We start from the raw sequence: 15,463 nt of genomic DNA, 5'->3' as shown, positions 1-15,463 counted from the left end.
TGAAGAGGCCTGTGATTCGGTAGGCTAATACAGTGAACAAATGATGGATATATCAACCAGTGGCGGTGGGTCAATAGAGGGCGCTAAGGCGCCGCCCCTCCGTGAAATATTCACTTCAATATACAAAGCTGCAAACTTGTCGCTTTTCTGCGACAATCGCCGTTTTCTTGGTCTTTTTGGTCATTCACGTGAATTGTGTAGAACCGGAGAGTTTTGTTTTTTGGGGGGGGGGGGGGGGTCCAGAATTGCGAAAAATTATAAGTATAAAAAAAACATACAAACTGGTAAGCTTTTCCCACCATCGTATTGGTTTAAATTTAAATAAGCCATTTTTTTAAGCCAATCGTGAAAAGGCCGACAGTCGGCAGACTGGATCTGGCCCTCAAATTGTCTTGACCCCGGTGGAGGAGCTGTTAATAAACATAAATTCAGGGCGCCCTGGCATGGAGGGGGTACCTGGAGGTAGCCCATGGAAAGCCAAGAAGGCCACAATCCGGCCATAGAATGGTGTGGTAAAAGTGCAAACCCGCACGGTAACCGTACAGATTCCGTGCGGTTTGGCAAGAATTCCGTACGGATTCCGTACGGTTTTGAATGACTAATAGCCGCGGCTATTAGTCATTCACTCCGGCTATTAGTTATTCACTCCGGCTATTAGTTATTCACTCTGGCTATTAGTTATTCACTCCGGCTATTAGTTATTCACTCTGGCTATTAGTCATTCACTCCGGCTATTAGTTATTCACTCCGGCTATTAGTTATTCACTCTGGCTATTAGGTATGCAGAACGAGCCCCTCCCTCTTCTTTGCTTGACCACTAAGTTTGAAGGCTGTCTAACCAATCATTGAAGAGAAATACCAGACTAAAGTAACGCATTGTCGAGACTAGAGCTGCAGTGCCTCCATGTTTCGCCGTAACATAAAGCTGTGTTGTCTTTACTAGTTTCACTGCAATGTAATGACCACCACTAGCTAGTGGAAAATACATTTGTGTCTAGTACAGTGTTATGTTAGGCTATAATTGTGATGGCAGTGTGCGAAATAGCCGTCAATATTCGGGGGTGTCCACATCCCTCGATTGTTGCGTGTCCCCCGATCTAAATGTTCTCAATATGGCATTTCACTATTATATAAATATTCCGTTGCGGGGCTGTCCTGGGAGAGCCGTATACGCAGCGTGACAATGACTTTCCGAGCGGATCACGGGGGGCTCTTCAATCATTTATTGAGGGGGGAGCGACCAGAGAGTTCTGTACCTTCCTCATCGACCAAATACAGAACTTCTTTATATCTGAAGGTCCTGAGGGCAACACAACCCTGGCCCTGAACAGTGTTGGTAAGCTTTGAATTTAATTTATGGTATTGGGCGTTGCAATTTAGAGTTTTTAACATGCATTTAAAATGAGCAACAAACTTTAATAACCTTGTGCTTTTCCCCTTATCACAGCATTGCAGAAAGGACAGTACAGGCTGGTGGGGAAGATGATTGCCCTCTGCCTGGTGCAGGGGCAGGTCTCTCCGAGATTCCTATCACAGCGCCTCTACAGACAGGTTTGTAAGCTGTCCCCTCTTCCTGCCAAGCTCCAAAAGGCAAGTAAATGGTTAATGTTAATTGAAACCACTTTTTGGAGAAGTGTTTTTGTGTCAAGATACTGTGTGGTGTGCTCTATAGTGTACTGATGTTGAATTTCAATGTATGATTTATGTCATACACATATGTCAATGCATTCTTTACTGTTAGAAGATAATTTGTGCCATGAAAGTGCTTAGAAATCCCAAATAATGATTATTGTTCCTAATGTATGATATTAGATTGCAGATGCCACACATGTGGAAGGTGCCAGGGAGGCTATGGAGGAGGCCACAGACGAGCTCTCCCTCATGGGCTCCTTCTCCTTTGTGCGGAGCCTCCCGCATAGGGATGAGCTGCTGGGGGCAGCCCTCAACTTCCTCACAGAGGGCCGTATTTTGACTGCTCTCAATCAGTAAGTGGAGCTTGGAATTGACTATTTAATGGACTGAGACCTTTGTGTTGGAGTGAAAAGTTATCATGGGTTCCAAAATAATCTGAATTTATATTAATTGAAAGGATTCCTTGTCTAATTGATTTTTATCTTCACATTATGTACAATGGAGTAGGCTGGAACAGGCTTCAGATCAACAGACCTTATATTTTCTATGATCTATTATCTCATTGATTTTACAGATTCAAAGAAGGGTTGGAGACCTTCGGGATTCTAGCTCTTTTGAGGATCCACCATGAGGAGCTCAAGGGGGTCTTCATGGACACACCTGAGCCGCTGCTGGCCTCCCGGTTGGAGTCCACATTCATGACGTCCTACCTGTCTGAGCCGGGCTCCAATCGGAGGAGGAAGGAGGCCAGGACCCTTATATATTGGAGGGACTGGCTGATCGAGGTGGAGGGTAAGGAAGTGTTTCTATCTACAACCCTTATCTATCTAATTGTTCTTTGTTAATATATGCTTATTCTGAATTTGATGCCAGCAACACAATTCAAAACAGGGGACCACCAAAGAGGAAAGCTGTAGAATGCTCAAAAAACAACAATGTTCAACTGTTTCAACATTAGTAACTGGTAACAGGTGATATTATCATGAATGGATATAAAAGGGGCATCCTGTAGAAGTTAAGTCTTCACAAACAATAATCGGTCACAAAACACAAAGGAAAAATACAAGACTGTTTACAGCTCTGCATGAATGAACAAATGCACACATGAAAAATATTTACTATTTGATTTGTGAACCTAGGCATACCTGTAAATACAGCACTGCATAGGGAATTATATTGAACCGATTGTGACAGAACCAGCATAACACATTTTATATTTTTTTCGAAAGAATGACACATTGATTTATTAGTGCACACTTAGGGTTAAACAAGGGCTTTTGAACATTTCTATTGTGATCTGAGAAATGCAACATAAACCAACATAAAACATAACCTACATTTCTCTGCTGAGATTAATAAAGTATATCTTATCTTAACTAAGGACGACGAAAGATTGGCACATGTCAGGCAGTGTAAAATTCCTGTTAATGTTCACATGCGGTCGTTCTTACAAGTTATCTCTTATGTACTAACAGATGGAGATACGAGTCTCACCCTGGGGGCGGTTCTGGCGTTTGCCACGGGCCTCAAAAGGATTCCTGCTGTGGGTTTTCCCATCGGACCCCGGCTTGAATTCCTCCATGAGGAAGATGGACCGGCCCTTTTCCCCACGGCCAATACCTGTTCCCTGGTCCTCAGGCTACCGGTGTATCCGGAGTACAATCGATTTAAGGAGGCCATGGAGGAAGGAATAACCTCCTGTGGGAGTACCTTTGGCGTGGCCTAATTTGGTGCCCAACCCCATGGAAGGACGCTTGGAGTGCCCCCACACACACAGGGAAGGACGCTTGGAGTGCCCCACACACACACAGGGAAGGACGCTTGGAGTGCCCCACACACACACAGGGAAGGACGCTTGGAGTGCCCCACACACACACAGGGAGGGACGCTTGGAGTGCCCCCACACACACACACACACACACACACACACACACACACAGGGAAGGACGCTTGGAGTGCCCCCACACACACACAGGGAAGGACGCTTGGAGTGCCCCACACACACACAGGGAAGGACGCTTGGAGTGCCCCCACACACACACAGGGAAGGACGCTTGGAGTGCCCCACACACACACAGGGAAGGACGCTTGGAGTGCCCCCACACACACACACACACACACACACACACACACACACAGGGAAGGACGCTTGGAGTGCCCCCACACACACACAGGGAAGGACGCTTGGAGTGCCCCACACACACACAGGGAAGGACGCTTGGAGTGCCCCCACACACACACAGGGAAGGACGCTTGGAGTGCCCCACACACACACAGGGAAGGACGCTTGGAGTGCCCCCACACACACACAGGGAAGGACGCTTGGAGTGCCCCACACACACACAGGGAAGGACGCTTGAAGTGCCCCCACACACACACACACAGGGAAGGACGCTTGGAGTGCCCCCACACACACACACACACACACACACACAGGGAAGGACGCTTGGAGTGCCCCCACACACACACACACACACACACACACACACACACACACACACACACACCTTTTTTCCCACTCATGACCTGCACCTTGACGTGGTGAGTGGGCTTTCCACCAAGCCAGGTCAAACTATTGTGTTCCAGCCTCACTATGTTAAAGGTAAACAAAAACAAATGTCTGACTGCAACAAAGTGCTCTATCTCTGTAAAGTACAATGGGGAATTACAAAAGTCCTACATGGTTGAACTGTATCTTCCAAATGTTACAGACAGACTTCTCAGTGACTTGGCTGAATTCATTGGCTTGGCTGCGTTCTGTTCCTGTTGTGGTAATAAGAAGTAGAGCCCCCCCATCTTCATCTGCCTGCAGCTGCCTTCTCCGGGTCAACTTCGTCCTGAATGGGCTTCCTTCCAATCGGGCCCTGCTCCTCACATTAAGCAGAGCCCAGCTTTACCCAAGACGCAGATGTTTTTTTCACTGTTATCCCTCAATAAAGTTTCTTTGATGTGTTGTTAATCATGTATGACTAATAATGCCCTACTGTGTGAAAGGTGTGAAAACTTTGGGATAGCTTATGTTTACGTTGAGAAATATGTAGTAGGCCTACTGCTTAGAAATGAATTTTTATGAAGCTTGTTTATATGCTATTTCCCATGATGATAAATTAACATTTAATTGCTGTGAGTTGTGAAGATTATACAAATAAATAGTAAATGCGCTGAATCAGAATACTCTATCAAAACTTTAGTGATGGATTGTAAATGCCCTTACCGAAGTACTGTACAATAAGTGCAATTTGGAGGTACACTTGTATTTCACTTGAGTATTTAATTAAACCGACTTATCTCCAGATGTTTGCGATAAACTGGAGGATGACGGGAGAAAATCCTGAAAAATAAATGATTGAAGAGCCCCCCATGATCCGCTCGGAAAGTCATAGTCACGCTGATTACAGGTGTTTTTAAAATGCGTATACGGCTCTCACATGACAGCCACGCAACGGACACATCATCTTACATCATTTGATGTATTGCTGTATTAAACCAGCAAACCATCGCAAGGAAATGGAACAAAGCTGTAGCTGAAAGATTCATCCACAAACATCAGAATAGAAAAACACTGGCAGGGACCATTTTAGCGCATACTGCTGCCTATGCTTGTGGCAGTAATGCAATTCTGCTGAATTATTTGGAGGACTTATAGCCTACTTGTAGTGAGGTATTTTTAACAGTGCGGAATCTACAGCTGGTCACTTCACTGGCTAAGCAAAATGAATTATTGTGGATATGTAGGCTGTTAGTTGTGGTTGTTTGTGGTCTTAGTGAAACAGTCTTGCCTTGGAGTTGGAGAAGTTGGAGTGATTGTGTGAATGTGCGAGAGAGAGCGCATCTGCCGTGGTGATGTTGGGCTTGTTGTGGGCTTATATGTGATCAATGATGCATCTGTCTGATCGTATTAGCTGTAGATGGATGGTTAAATAATGTCACAAGATCGGTCCTACTGCAGGCTCTCATTTCCAAATGCACTGATTGTGTACCCGTCTCCGATATGCTATATAGGCCTACCTGGCATTTATTCAGTTCATGTTCTTCTGAGTGCGCAAGAACGGTGCTAATTATTGTCGTGTTTGCATTGTAATGCACAACTTTGCCCCTCCCTGTTATATAATAAGGTGCATCCCAACCACTTTAACCAATGCAGGCTCCTATTGCTTTACCAGTGTGCTTAAAGTGTGTGTGTGTGTGTGTGTGTGTGTGTGTGTGTGTGTGTGTGTGTGTGTGTGTGTGTGTGTGTGTGTGTGTGTGTGTGTGTGTGTGTGTGTGTGTGTGTGTGTCTGCGTGTTGTCATGTAGGCTATAGATATAGATTGATTGTCTGGGCTTGCTTGCATCCATGAAATATTGTAATGTTATGGCCTAGCTGGCTACTGCATATCGAGAACAATCTGGGGATGAGGGCATCCCCGAATAATGATGGGTATTTCGCACACTGCCATCTCAATGTATAGCCTAACATATACAAATATATCACTGTACTAGACACAAATATATTTTCCACTAGCTAGTGGTGGTCATTACATTGTAGTGAAACTAGTAAAGACAACACAGCCTTATGTTACGGCGAAACATGGAGGCACTGCAGCTCTAGTCAATGCGTTACTTTAGTCTGGTCTTTCTCTTCACTGATTGGTTAGACAGCCTTCAAACTTAGTGGTCAAGCAAAGAAGGGGAGGGGCTCGTTCTGCATACCTAATAGCCAGAGTGAATAACTAATAGCCGGAGTGAATAACTAATAGCCGGAGTGAATGACTAATAGCCGCGGCTATTAGTCATTCAAAACCGTAATTTAATCCGTACGGAATTCTTGCCAAACCGTACGGAATCCGTACGGAATCCGTACGGTTTTGCACTTTTACCGCGCCATTCTAGGTCCGGATTGTGGCCTTCTTGGCTTTCCATAGAGGGCCGTGGTCTGGGTGAGTCAGAGGAGCGTGGTTCTGGAGGGCGCTGGGGGCAGAGGGCCGTGGTCTGGGTGAGTCAGAGGAGCGTGGTTCTGGAGGGCGCTGGGGGCAGAGGGCCGTGGTCTGGGTGAGTCAGAGGAGCGTGGTTCTGGAGGGCGCTGGGGGCAGAGGGCCGTGGTCTGGGTGAGTCAGAGGAGCGTGGTTCTGGAGGGCGCTGGGGGCAGAGGGCCGTGGTCTGGGTGAGTCAGAGGAGCGTGGTTCTGGAGGGCGCTGGGGGCAGAGGGCCGGGACTGATATGGTTTAATATGAGAGGGAGGATTAAACCCACTGCTAGCTGGAGGAGGACCGGTGAACAATACAGCATGAATGAGACACACACACACACACACACACACACACACACACACACACACACACACACACACACACACACACACACACACACACACATACACACATACACACAGACACACACACACACACACACACACACACACACACACACACACACACACACACACACACACACAATGCGTGCACGCACGCACGCGGACTTGTTTGAAATAAAAACATTTTCAATTCAATTCAATTCCATACCATACAGAATAAGAGTGGGCTATATTAAAAGTCACTAAAAGTCAGTATGACGGCTTTTGTATTTCAGCTACAAAGAACTGCAGTATTGCCAGGATGACTATAGGACCCTATGGTAAATGAAATAGTTTTATAATTTTCAAAAAACAACCTGTAATAGGCTACCTGAAGGGAAACACATTTCAATTTTGCCTATTCAGTTTTGTCTCTACTGAAAAAGGTCAGCTTCTATGAAATGCAGGCAGTGAGTATACTTAGGCCTATGTGGATGCTGCTGGCTAGTGGCTGCTACACTTACTGAGGTGCAGGGAGGAGGAGGAGGAGGAGGAGGAGGAGGTGGAGGAGGAGGAGGAGGAGGAGAGGGGAGGAAGAGGAGGCGGAGGAGGAGGAGGAGCAGGAGGAGGAGGAGGGGGAGGAGGAGGAGGAGAGGGGAGGAAGAGTAGGAGTAGGAGGGGGAGGAGGAGGAAGAGGAGGAGGAGGAGGAGGAGGAGCAGGAGGGGGAGCAGGAGGAGGAGGAGGGGGAGGAGAGGGAAGAGGATGAGGAGGAGGAGGGGGAGGAGGAGGAGGAGGAGGAGGAGGAGGAGGGGGAGGGGGAGGAGGAGGAGGAGGAGGAGGAGGAGGAGGAGGAGGAGGAGGAGGAGAGAGACAGGCAAGAATCGGATGATTACATGATGGGGGCTGGATCAGAATATGGAGGAGGATATCTGTGACCAGGGAGTGTAGTGTGGTGATGGAGGATGAAGTCAGTCGCCTGCCGTAGCCTGGTGGGCCCGCCTGAGGGCTCTGTCATAAGCCTCATTGTTGAAAGGCCCTAAACCAGTGCTGAGATCCAGTAGGATCCCAGCATAGTGTTTTTTAGAGCAGTCAGGTTCTGGTTCATCCACTTCGTAGTGTTATCTTTTATTTTATTTAGGACCGTGTCGTTTGGAGCAGCTGGCTTGATGAATGAAGTCAGGTGAGCTACCTTTTGACCCATCCCTATCGGAGGGGAGCCTCTTGTGGTTGCTTCTTCAAGAATCTCTCTGTGATGAATAGCTTGTAATAATTTGAGGTAAACTTTTATTGAACTCAGATCTAAATTGCTTGTTGTGTTTCTTTCTACAGGGTTAACAGCTAGTAGAGGAGGCCTACGTGGTGTGGCGTGGCCTGGAGCCAACACTCTGAAGACAGTATGGTAAGAGTATTATTAAGGTTTTATGGGAGTGCACTCATAAAGGAATAGAGAAAGGGCCACAGTTGATTAATTCAAAAGAGATGAGGGAGGGGGGGTAAGAAAGAGGGAGGGGGGGTAAGATAGAGGGAGGGAGGGGGGGTAAGATAGAGGGAGGGAGGGGGGGTAAGAAAGAGGGAGGGAGGGTAAGATAGAGGGAGGGAGGGGGGGTAAGATAGAGGGAGGGAGGGGGGGTAAGATAGAGGGAGGGAGGGGGGGTAAGAAAGAGGGAGGGAGGGGGGGTAAGAAAGAGGGAGGGAGGGGGGGTAAGAAAGAGGGAGGGGGGTTTTAGGAGGTAAAAGAAAGATGACAACAGAAGAGAGATGCAATGCAAAACAAACTATAATTGGGTTAAGTTATGCATTACCATTGGACACCAGATACTGAAAATAATAACCAGTAAAATCAGCAGGGTGGGAATAGGGGAAAATATAATACAAAGGGGGGTGGTTAATCATAGAATAAAAATAATTAAACAGATACTGTAACAGAGGAGAAAGAATACTAATGTTCTTTGTCCATTTGTGGAGAGGTAGGCTGTAGCTAAGTCGGATGGTGGGAGGGTTAGGGTCAGGGTTAGGGTCAGGGTCAGGGTCAGGGTTAGGGTTAGGGTCAGGGTCAGGGTCAGGGTTAGGGTCAGGGTCAGGGTGAGGGTCAGGGTCAGGGTCAGGGTCAGGGTTAGGGTCAGGGTGAGGGTTAAGGTCAGGGTCAGGGTTAGGGTCAGGGTCAGGGTGAGGGTGAGGGTCAGGGTTAGGGTGAGGTCAGGGTCAGGGTCAGGGTTAGGGTCAGGGTCAGGGTTTGGGTCAGGGTGAGGGTTAGGTTCAGGGTCAGGGTGAGGGTTAGGGTTAGGACGCTAAGGACGGTCAGGGTTAGGGTCAGGGTGAGGGTTAGGGTTAGGTTCAGGGTCAGGGTTAGGACGCTAAGGACGGTCAGGGTTAGGGTCAGGGTTAGGGTCAGGGTTAGGTTCAGGGTCAGGGTAAGGGTTAGGGTTAGGGTTAGGACGCTAAGGACGGTCAGGGTCAGGGTTAGGGTTAGGGTCAGGGTCAGGGTTAGGGTTAGGTTCAGGGTCAGGGTAAGGGTCAGGGTTAGGGTTAGGACGCTAAGGACGGTCAGTGGGACCCCACAGTATTTCACCTCATCTCCGAGTCCAGTGGTGGTTTCTAAATGCTTTTGTACTGACTTTCCTGCAAAAGTCAAATGAATGTGTGTGTGTGTGTGTGTGTGTGTGTGTGTGTGTGTGTGTGTGTGTGTGTGTGTGTGTGTTGTGATGGAAAATCTACATGTTGTATTGTTTTGGTCTATGTATGAATTTAAGGTTTGTTGTTATTCTGTGTAATTTAATATAGGGCCTACGTTCTACTCCATGCGGGTCATTTAAAGTGTAAACCGTCAAGGGTTGAGTGATACATTTTTATTGCCTGCCTGTTCCTGTGTTTTCGTGTCTTGTAAATGACCCTCCATGCAATCCTTTGATGTATGGGCCTGCTCCTCTACCCCCTGGCTAGCGTCAACCAAGCCAGGGGTTTTAGATGACACGGCCGCTACCCCCTCCAATGGCATTCCCCACAGCTGCAGTTGTAAAGATAACCATCTGGTACACAAAGGCTTTTTGGGGGACACACCTCCTCCAGAGCCCAACTCCCAGTGGAATAAGAACTCATCGATTCAGACACTCGGTGGACTTCTCCCCAGCGTACCTTCAGAGAATGAAGTAACACGCAAAGAGAAGCTCCCATCTGGGGCCTCAGATTATTGTAATGTATGCCTGTTATGTTGTTTGTTGATGCATGTTGTGATGTATCTTTGTTCATACTTTTAATACAAATATATGCGACCAGCAATTGCCTACAAGTATTGTGTGCTTTTTTGCATCTAAAGATCTCATCTGTCTCAGACGCAATATCTAATAGAGAAATTGCCACGACAATTTGGGGGCTCGTCCGGGATATCTAACCTGAAGATTCCACGAAATATCGCTCCAAAACAGGTCGAACTCGGTCCCAAAGCTCTACCCCGCCTCCAGGTGACTGTAACCAGACTAATGGGGTCGAGGAGAGAGTGCCTGTGGGGGATAAACTAAGGCTTCTTCAGTACGGTATCCAGAAGGAAACAAAAGAATTCGAGCAGGTGAGATCTCAATACTTCTGTAGCTTGAAAATACCTTTAAGCTACAAAAAATCCGTTACTAAAACGGTATATACTGTTTTGAAAACGTATATTCGAACAAATCGGCCACGTTCGAACTTTGTTATAGGAACATACGGTAAAGCAACTCCGGTGAAGTTCCGTCAATATATGAACTATATGTTATATATGTAACAGAAAGGGCAGGAGGGTCTGTCAAAACGGTAAAGGGAAACCCGTTATGCGCTGTTGGGGTCACATATATATATAAATAATAATAATAGGTATTCATTAATAAATATATGTATATGTGTGTAGTAACAAGGAGGTTTCGGCGATATTAGATAATTTGTAAAATAATAACTAGTGTAAAAGGATCTAAAATATGGGGAACAAATCTGGAAAAACGGAGATAACGGGACCTGCGAAGGTGATGTTGGAGAAGCATGGTGAAGCGGCTCTGGAGGGTTTAAAATATTGGTGCAAACTGGGCTTTCCTGAAATGGGGAGTTTTAGCTTAAAACGATTACAGGAGTTAGAGAGACGATTGTTGGAATCAGAAATGAAAAAGAAAAGTTCCAAACTATGTTGGTGTGCGTTTTATTTGTGGGAAAGAGAGGGCCAGGATAGGAAAAAAAATCAGCCAGGGACAGAGAGCGTAGAGAGTGTAGGGATTTTTAATCTCAATGTCACCCGAGATATAGACCCGGACCTGGACTGCACCGGCGGACCGCGTGCGAATCCCCCTTCTCCTCCCCCGTATGACAACGCCCCTGAAGCTGCATCATCGGACAATCTCTACCCTGACCTCAAAGATGAGGAGAAAGCACCCGATTGCAGCACGGCAGGAGATAGGCCTGCAACTCGTAGCCAGAGGAATGCTCCACAGCAGGCGACGGCCACACCGACCAAGCGGGAGCCCGTCGCCAGCCGCTTGAGAAACCAGGGAATGGCGTTCTCCCCAACTACTCAACACGGGGACGTGATGAATGGACAATTCCCCATGATCGAAGTACTGAACCCCCAGGATGGCAGTCCAGCATACGTTTTCCGTGCATGGAGACCCAGTGACATTAAGGACATAGCGGAATGGCTCCCAGACCCATCTGTAGTGGGGGGGGGCTGCCTTCGCCACAGCCCTTCAAGAGTTGGTCCAACAACACAAAGCCTCCATCAGCGAAGTTCGCCAACTCTGTGCGTACAGACTGACCCTAAGGTGGGGTCGGATCCAAGGCGACATGCCCGGGAGGGACGAAGCGGATTTAATGTTCAATTGGGATCAAGGGTCCGTGTACCCTCTACCGGCTGGTAGAGGGACTGTGTGAACGGGCCAGGGGGGCGTTCCCCATGGTTAGAGATTGGACCGCTATTCGAAAGATCAAACAAACAGAAGGCGAGACGGTGGCTGACTTGATGGACCGCGTCGAAAAGGTGTTCAAGATCCACGGGGGAGTGCCTGTACCAACCGACCGGGTGGTTCAGACTCCGTACGAAGAAAATCTCACCGCGGCCTTCCTGGATGCGTTGGACGACAAAATATCGGAATTCATAGAGACACACTGCATTGGGTGGCGTACCGCCAGACTTGATTTGATTATAAGTCACGCAACCCACGCAGAAAATCTCTTCATGAAGAAAGAAAAGTTCGAGAAGAATAGAAAAGAAGAGAGAACCAAGAAGCTCCAGCTCGCCCAACTGGAGGCCCTGGAGAATCCTAAGCCAACCCGTCGCAACAAAGACCAAGGAACCGATCGGCCAGAAGAGAGAAAGTCCCGTGGAGTAATCAATCGGGACTGTTTGTATTGTGGCTCCAAGGATCATTGGTTAAAAGATTGTCCCATTAGAAATGAGGAAAACGATGAAGCGGACGGCTGGGAAACCGCACCTTCCCGTGAAGTGACTGTGAATCATCCAAGAGGCAGAGGTGAAGGGGGGATTTCGCATTGACGGGACGCCGGAGCAGACCAGGTCCAAGGAGCAGGTATGAGCACCATAACACATAACACAACCAACCAAATGATTGTTGTATGGTTCTCACCAGCTTTAAGCGAGCTAATCAGCTAAATTTAATATTAGATATGGTTATTTTAAACAACGGGCTATTGTAGACAGTGGATACTCGATTTTTACAATCTATCAAAACCAATTTAATGGTCAACCATAGCACACAACCATGACATGACTCCAACTGACCCAGACTAACCCCGACTGACCCCCACTGACAACAGAAGTGTATTGCCTAATATTGAAAAATGCAGATTTTTATATTATGATATTTTGTTAATGTTTTATGGCCAAATGGCAAGAAGGTGAATTAATGAACGTATGAGAGAGATTGGAAGAAGTATGTGTTATGGAAGGAGAAGAGATAGATGAGAACGTAAGGCAAGACAAGATAAGGAAAGGGGTGGGGAGAAAGATAACCCATCTGCATCAAGTTTTGTTCAAATAGATCCGGACCTGGACAACGCTCCTCCTTCTCCTGCTTTCAGCCCGACCAGTGGCCCAATACAGTGCAAATACCCCACGTCACAACTCCTCTGCATCAGACTTTATGAAGTTACAGACCATGGGAGGCCCACCTGAAGAGCTACGGAACGGTCTGCTGGACGACACAAGGAGACAGTCCAGCAGGACCAACAGCACCAGAGTGGTGGCCTCCATGGTGCCTGTGTAGCCACATTGAAGTGGCCTGAACATTGAGACAAAGGAGGGTCTCAGAGACGGGAGAGACGTGGGGACAGGCACTTCAAAGGACAGCCCGGGATGCGGATGAGAGGCAGGAAGCAGAGAGAGAGGTGGAGGCGTGTCCAGGCGGAGGGAGAGAAGAGCAGTGTACGGAAAGTATCACACTATACACAGCAATACTGTCTATATGAGTGTGTGATAGTTTCTAAGAAGTATATCTGAAAGGTTTGAAAGTTATTAGGAAAAGTAGTTTGAAGGATCAAAGACAAGTAGAAAAGTTGAAAGTTAAAGAAATGTTTTTTTTTTCAGAATTAAAGTAGAGGGTTTTTGGTGCGCTCGCAACAGAAAGCCATGCTTACAGGCCTAGCCTTTCCCTTATTATGGTAAATTGACGCATGGGTAAGTCCATGCGTCAAGAGGGGGGATGGGGAGCCCACAACAACAACCTTGAACAACAACCTTGGGTATACTAAAGCAAACCAAAGGAAATAATTACAAAAAAAAAAAATTATTAAACAAACCCCATGTAGGTCCCTCAGAGACATCATGAAGGACAATGGGAAAGAGAAGAGGAATACCGTTTAAATGTTGGGTTATACTGTGTGTTATTAATGCTGACTGGATTGACAATTAATGTTTAGAGTAGTAAACATTAAGTGCTTGCCAACTACTCATGTGTTAGTATCACGGAAGCAGCATTAAGGACACATTAAATAAGAATATTTTTGTTTAGAAATGTTTTTAAAAGGTAGCCTTGTTTCTTTGTTTTGGTTTTCTTTTCTGTTTTTATTTTTATGACTTTTGAATATATGGAAACAGATGACTTGATTGTGATGTTAGGTGATTTTATGCTACCTTCTGTAAAAGCGAACGGTGGTATAAATAGTCTGAACAACCTCCTATAAAAGCGGAGAAGTGCTGATGGTCGGACATGATAGATTTTTGAATTTGTGATTATAAAATAATCAAAGGGGGGATTGTGATGGAAAATCTACATGTTGTATTGTTTTGGTCTATGTATGAATTTAAGGTTTGTTGTTATTCTGTGTAATTTAATATAGGGCCTACGTTCTACTCCATGCGGGTCATTTAAAGTGTAAACCGTCAAGGGTTGAGTGATACATTTTTATTGCCTGCCTGTTCCTGTGTTTTCGTGTCTTGTAAATGACCCTCCATGCAATCCTTTGATGTATGGGCCTGCTCCTCTACCCCCTGGCTAGCGTCAACCAAGCCAGGGGTTTTAGATGACACGGCCGCTACCCCCTCCAATGGCATTCCCCACAGCTGCAGTTGTAAAGATAACCATCTGGTACACAAAGGCTTTTTGGGGGACACACCTCCTCCAGAGCCCAACTCCCAGTGGAATAAGAACTCATCGATTCAGACACTCGGTGGACTTCTCCCCAGCGTACCTTCAGAGAATGAAGTAACACGCAAAGAGAAGCTCCCATCTGGGGCCTCAGATTATTGTAATGTATGCCTGTTATGTTGTTTGTTGATGCATGTTGTGATGTATCTTTGTTCATACTTTTAATACAAATATATGCGACCAGCAATTGCCTACAAGTATTGTGTGCTTTTTTGCATCTAAAGATCTCATCTGTCTCAGACGCAATATCTAATAGAGAAATTGCCACGACAGTGTGTGTGTGTGTGTGTGTGTGTGTGTGTGTGTGTGTGTGTGTGTGTATCAGTGTCACCAAAGCTGTAAAGAAAGAGCATCTGAGAGAGAGAGAGAGAGAGAGAGCGAGAGAGACTTTCCTGATCTACTCACTCACTCTCCACCTAGTCCTGGGTCTTCCCCGAGGTCTCCTCCCCACTGGACGTGCCTGAAACACCTCCCAAGGGAGGCGCCTAGTGTGCATCCTTGCCAGATGCCCGAAATGATGAACAACATTCATGACATTCACATTAACATTATGTTAACAATGCTATAATAAGTCAATAAGTCATTTAAGTCACTCATATCTTATAATACTTAAGGAAACTGTCTCATTAAAATATTTACTTGATTAACAGAAGAACCTACAGACAGACAGAGAGTCTGTCTGTAGGCCTACAGTTACCCTACAGAGAGTCTCTCTCTCTCTCTCTCTCTCTCTCTCTCTCTCTACTCTCCCCTGTCTCTCCCTCTCCTCTCTCATCTCTTCTGCGCTTTGAAAGAGAATCGCGAGCCAGGATGACTTTTGCAATAAGCAGTCTCCGATCGCCAGGTTTGTACATTTTTAGTCTCTTTATCGGGGAAACCACAGAGAACTGGACTTCAGTCAGGCCCAGGAGGAAGCGGAGGAACAAGTCCAGGTGTCCATTCT

General features: G+C 46.5%; 1 protein-coding gene across 1 annotated transcript; it reads left to right on the top strand.

The window, feature by feature from the left end:
• Positions 1 to 1,265: 1,265 nt before the first annotated feature.
• LOC130378826 (G2/M phase-specific E3 ubiquitin-protein ligase-like) lies at positions 1,266 to 3,463 on the top strand. The gene is made up of 5 exons (XM_056585438.1): positions 1,266 to 1,336; positions 1,448 to 1,551; positions 1,813 to 1,985; positions 2,207 to 2,424; positions 3,108 to 3,463. The coding sequence occupies exons 2-5, from the start codon at positions 1,483 to 1,485 to the stop codon at positions 3,356 to 3,358; spliced, it is 711 nt and encodes a 236-aa protein (XP_056441413.1). The 5' UTR covers positions 1,266 to 1,336; positions 1,448 to 1,482; the 3' UTR covers positions 3,359 to 3,463.
• The last annotated feature ends 12,000 nt before the right edge of the window (positions 3,464 to 15,463 follow it).

This window comes from Gadus chalcogrammus, unplaced genomic scaffold (assembly GCF_026213295.1).
Source record: "Gadus chalcogrammus isolate NIFS_2021 unplaced genomic scaffold, NIFS_Gcha_1.0 GACHA103, whole genome shotgun sequence".
Lineage (NCBI taxonomy): Eukaryota > Metazoa > Chordata > Actinopteri > Gadiformes > Gadidae > Gadus > Gadus chalcogrammus.
Note: the sequence above shows the minus strand (reverse complement) of the source record. Positions and strands in the feature narration are given on the sequence as shown.

Coding starts and splice junctions, on each gene's coding strand:
- LOC130378826 (XM_056585438.1), top strand. CDS start 1,483: ATGATTGCCCTCTGCCTGGTGCAGGGGCAGGTCTCTCCGAGATTCCTA. Junction 1,986..2,206: donor ATTTTGACTGCTCTCAATCA/GTAAGTGGAGCT, acceptor TTGATTTTACAG/ATTCAAAGAAGGGTTGGAGA. Junction 2,425..3,107: donor CTGGCTGATCGAGGTGGAGG/GTAAGGAAGTGT, acceptor ATGTACTAACAG/ATGGAGATACGAGTCTCACC.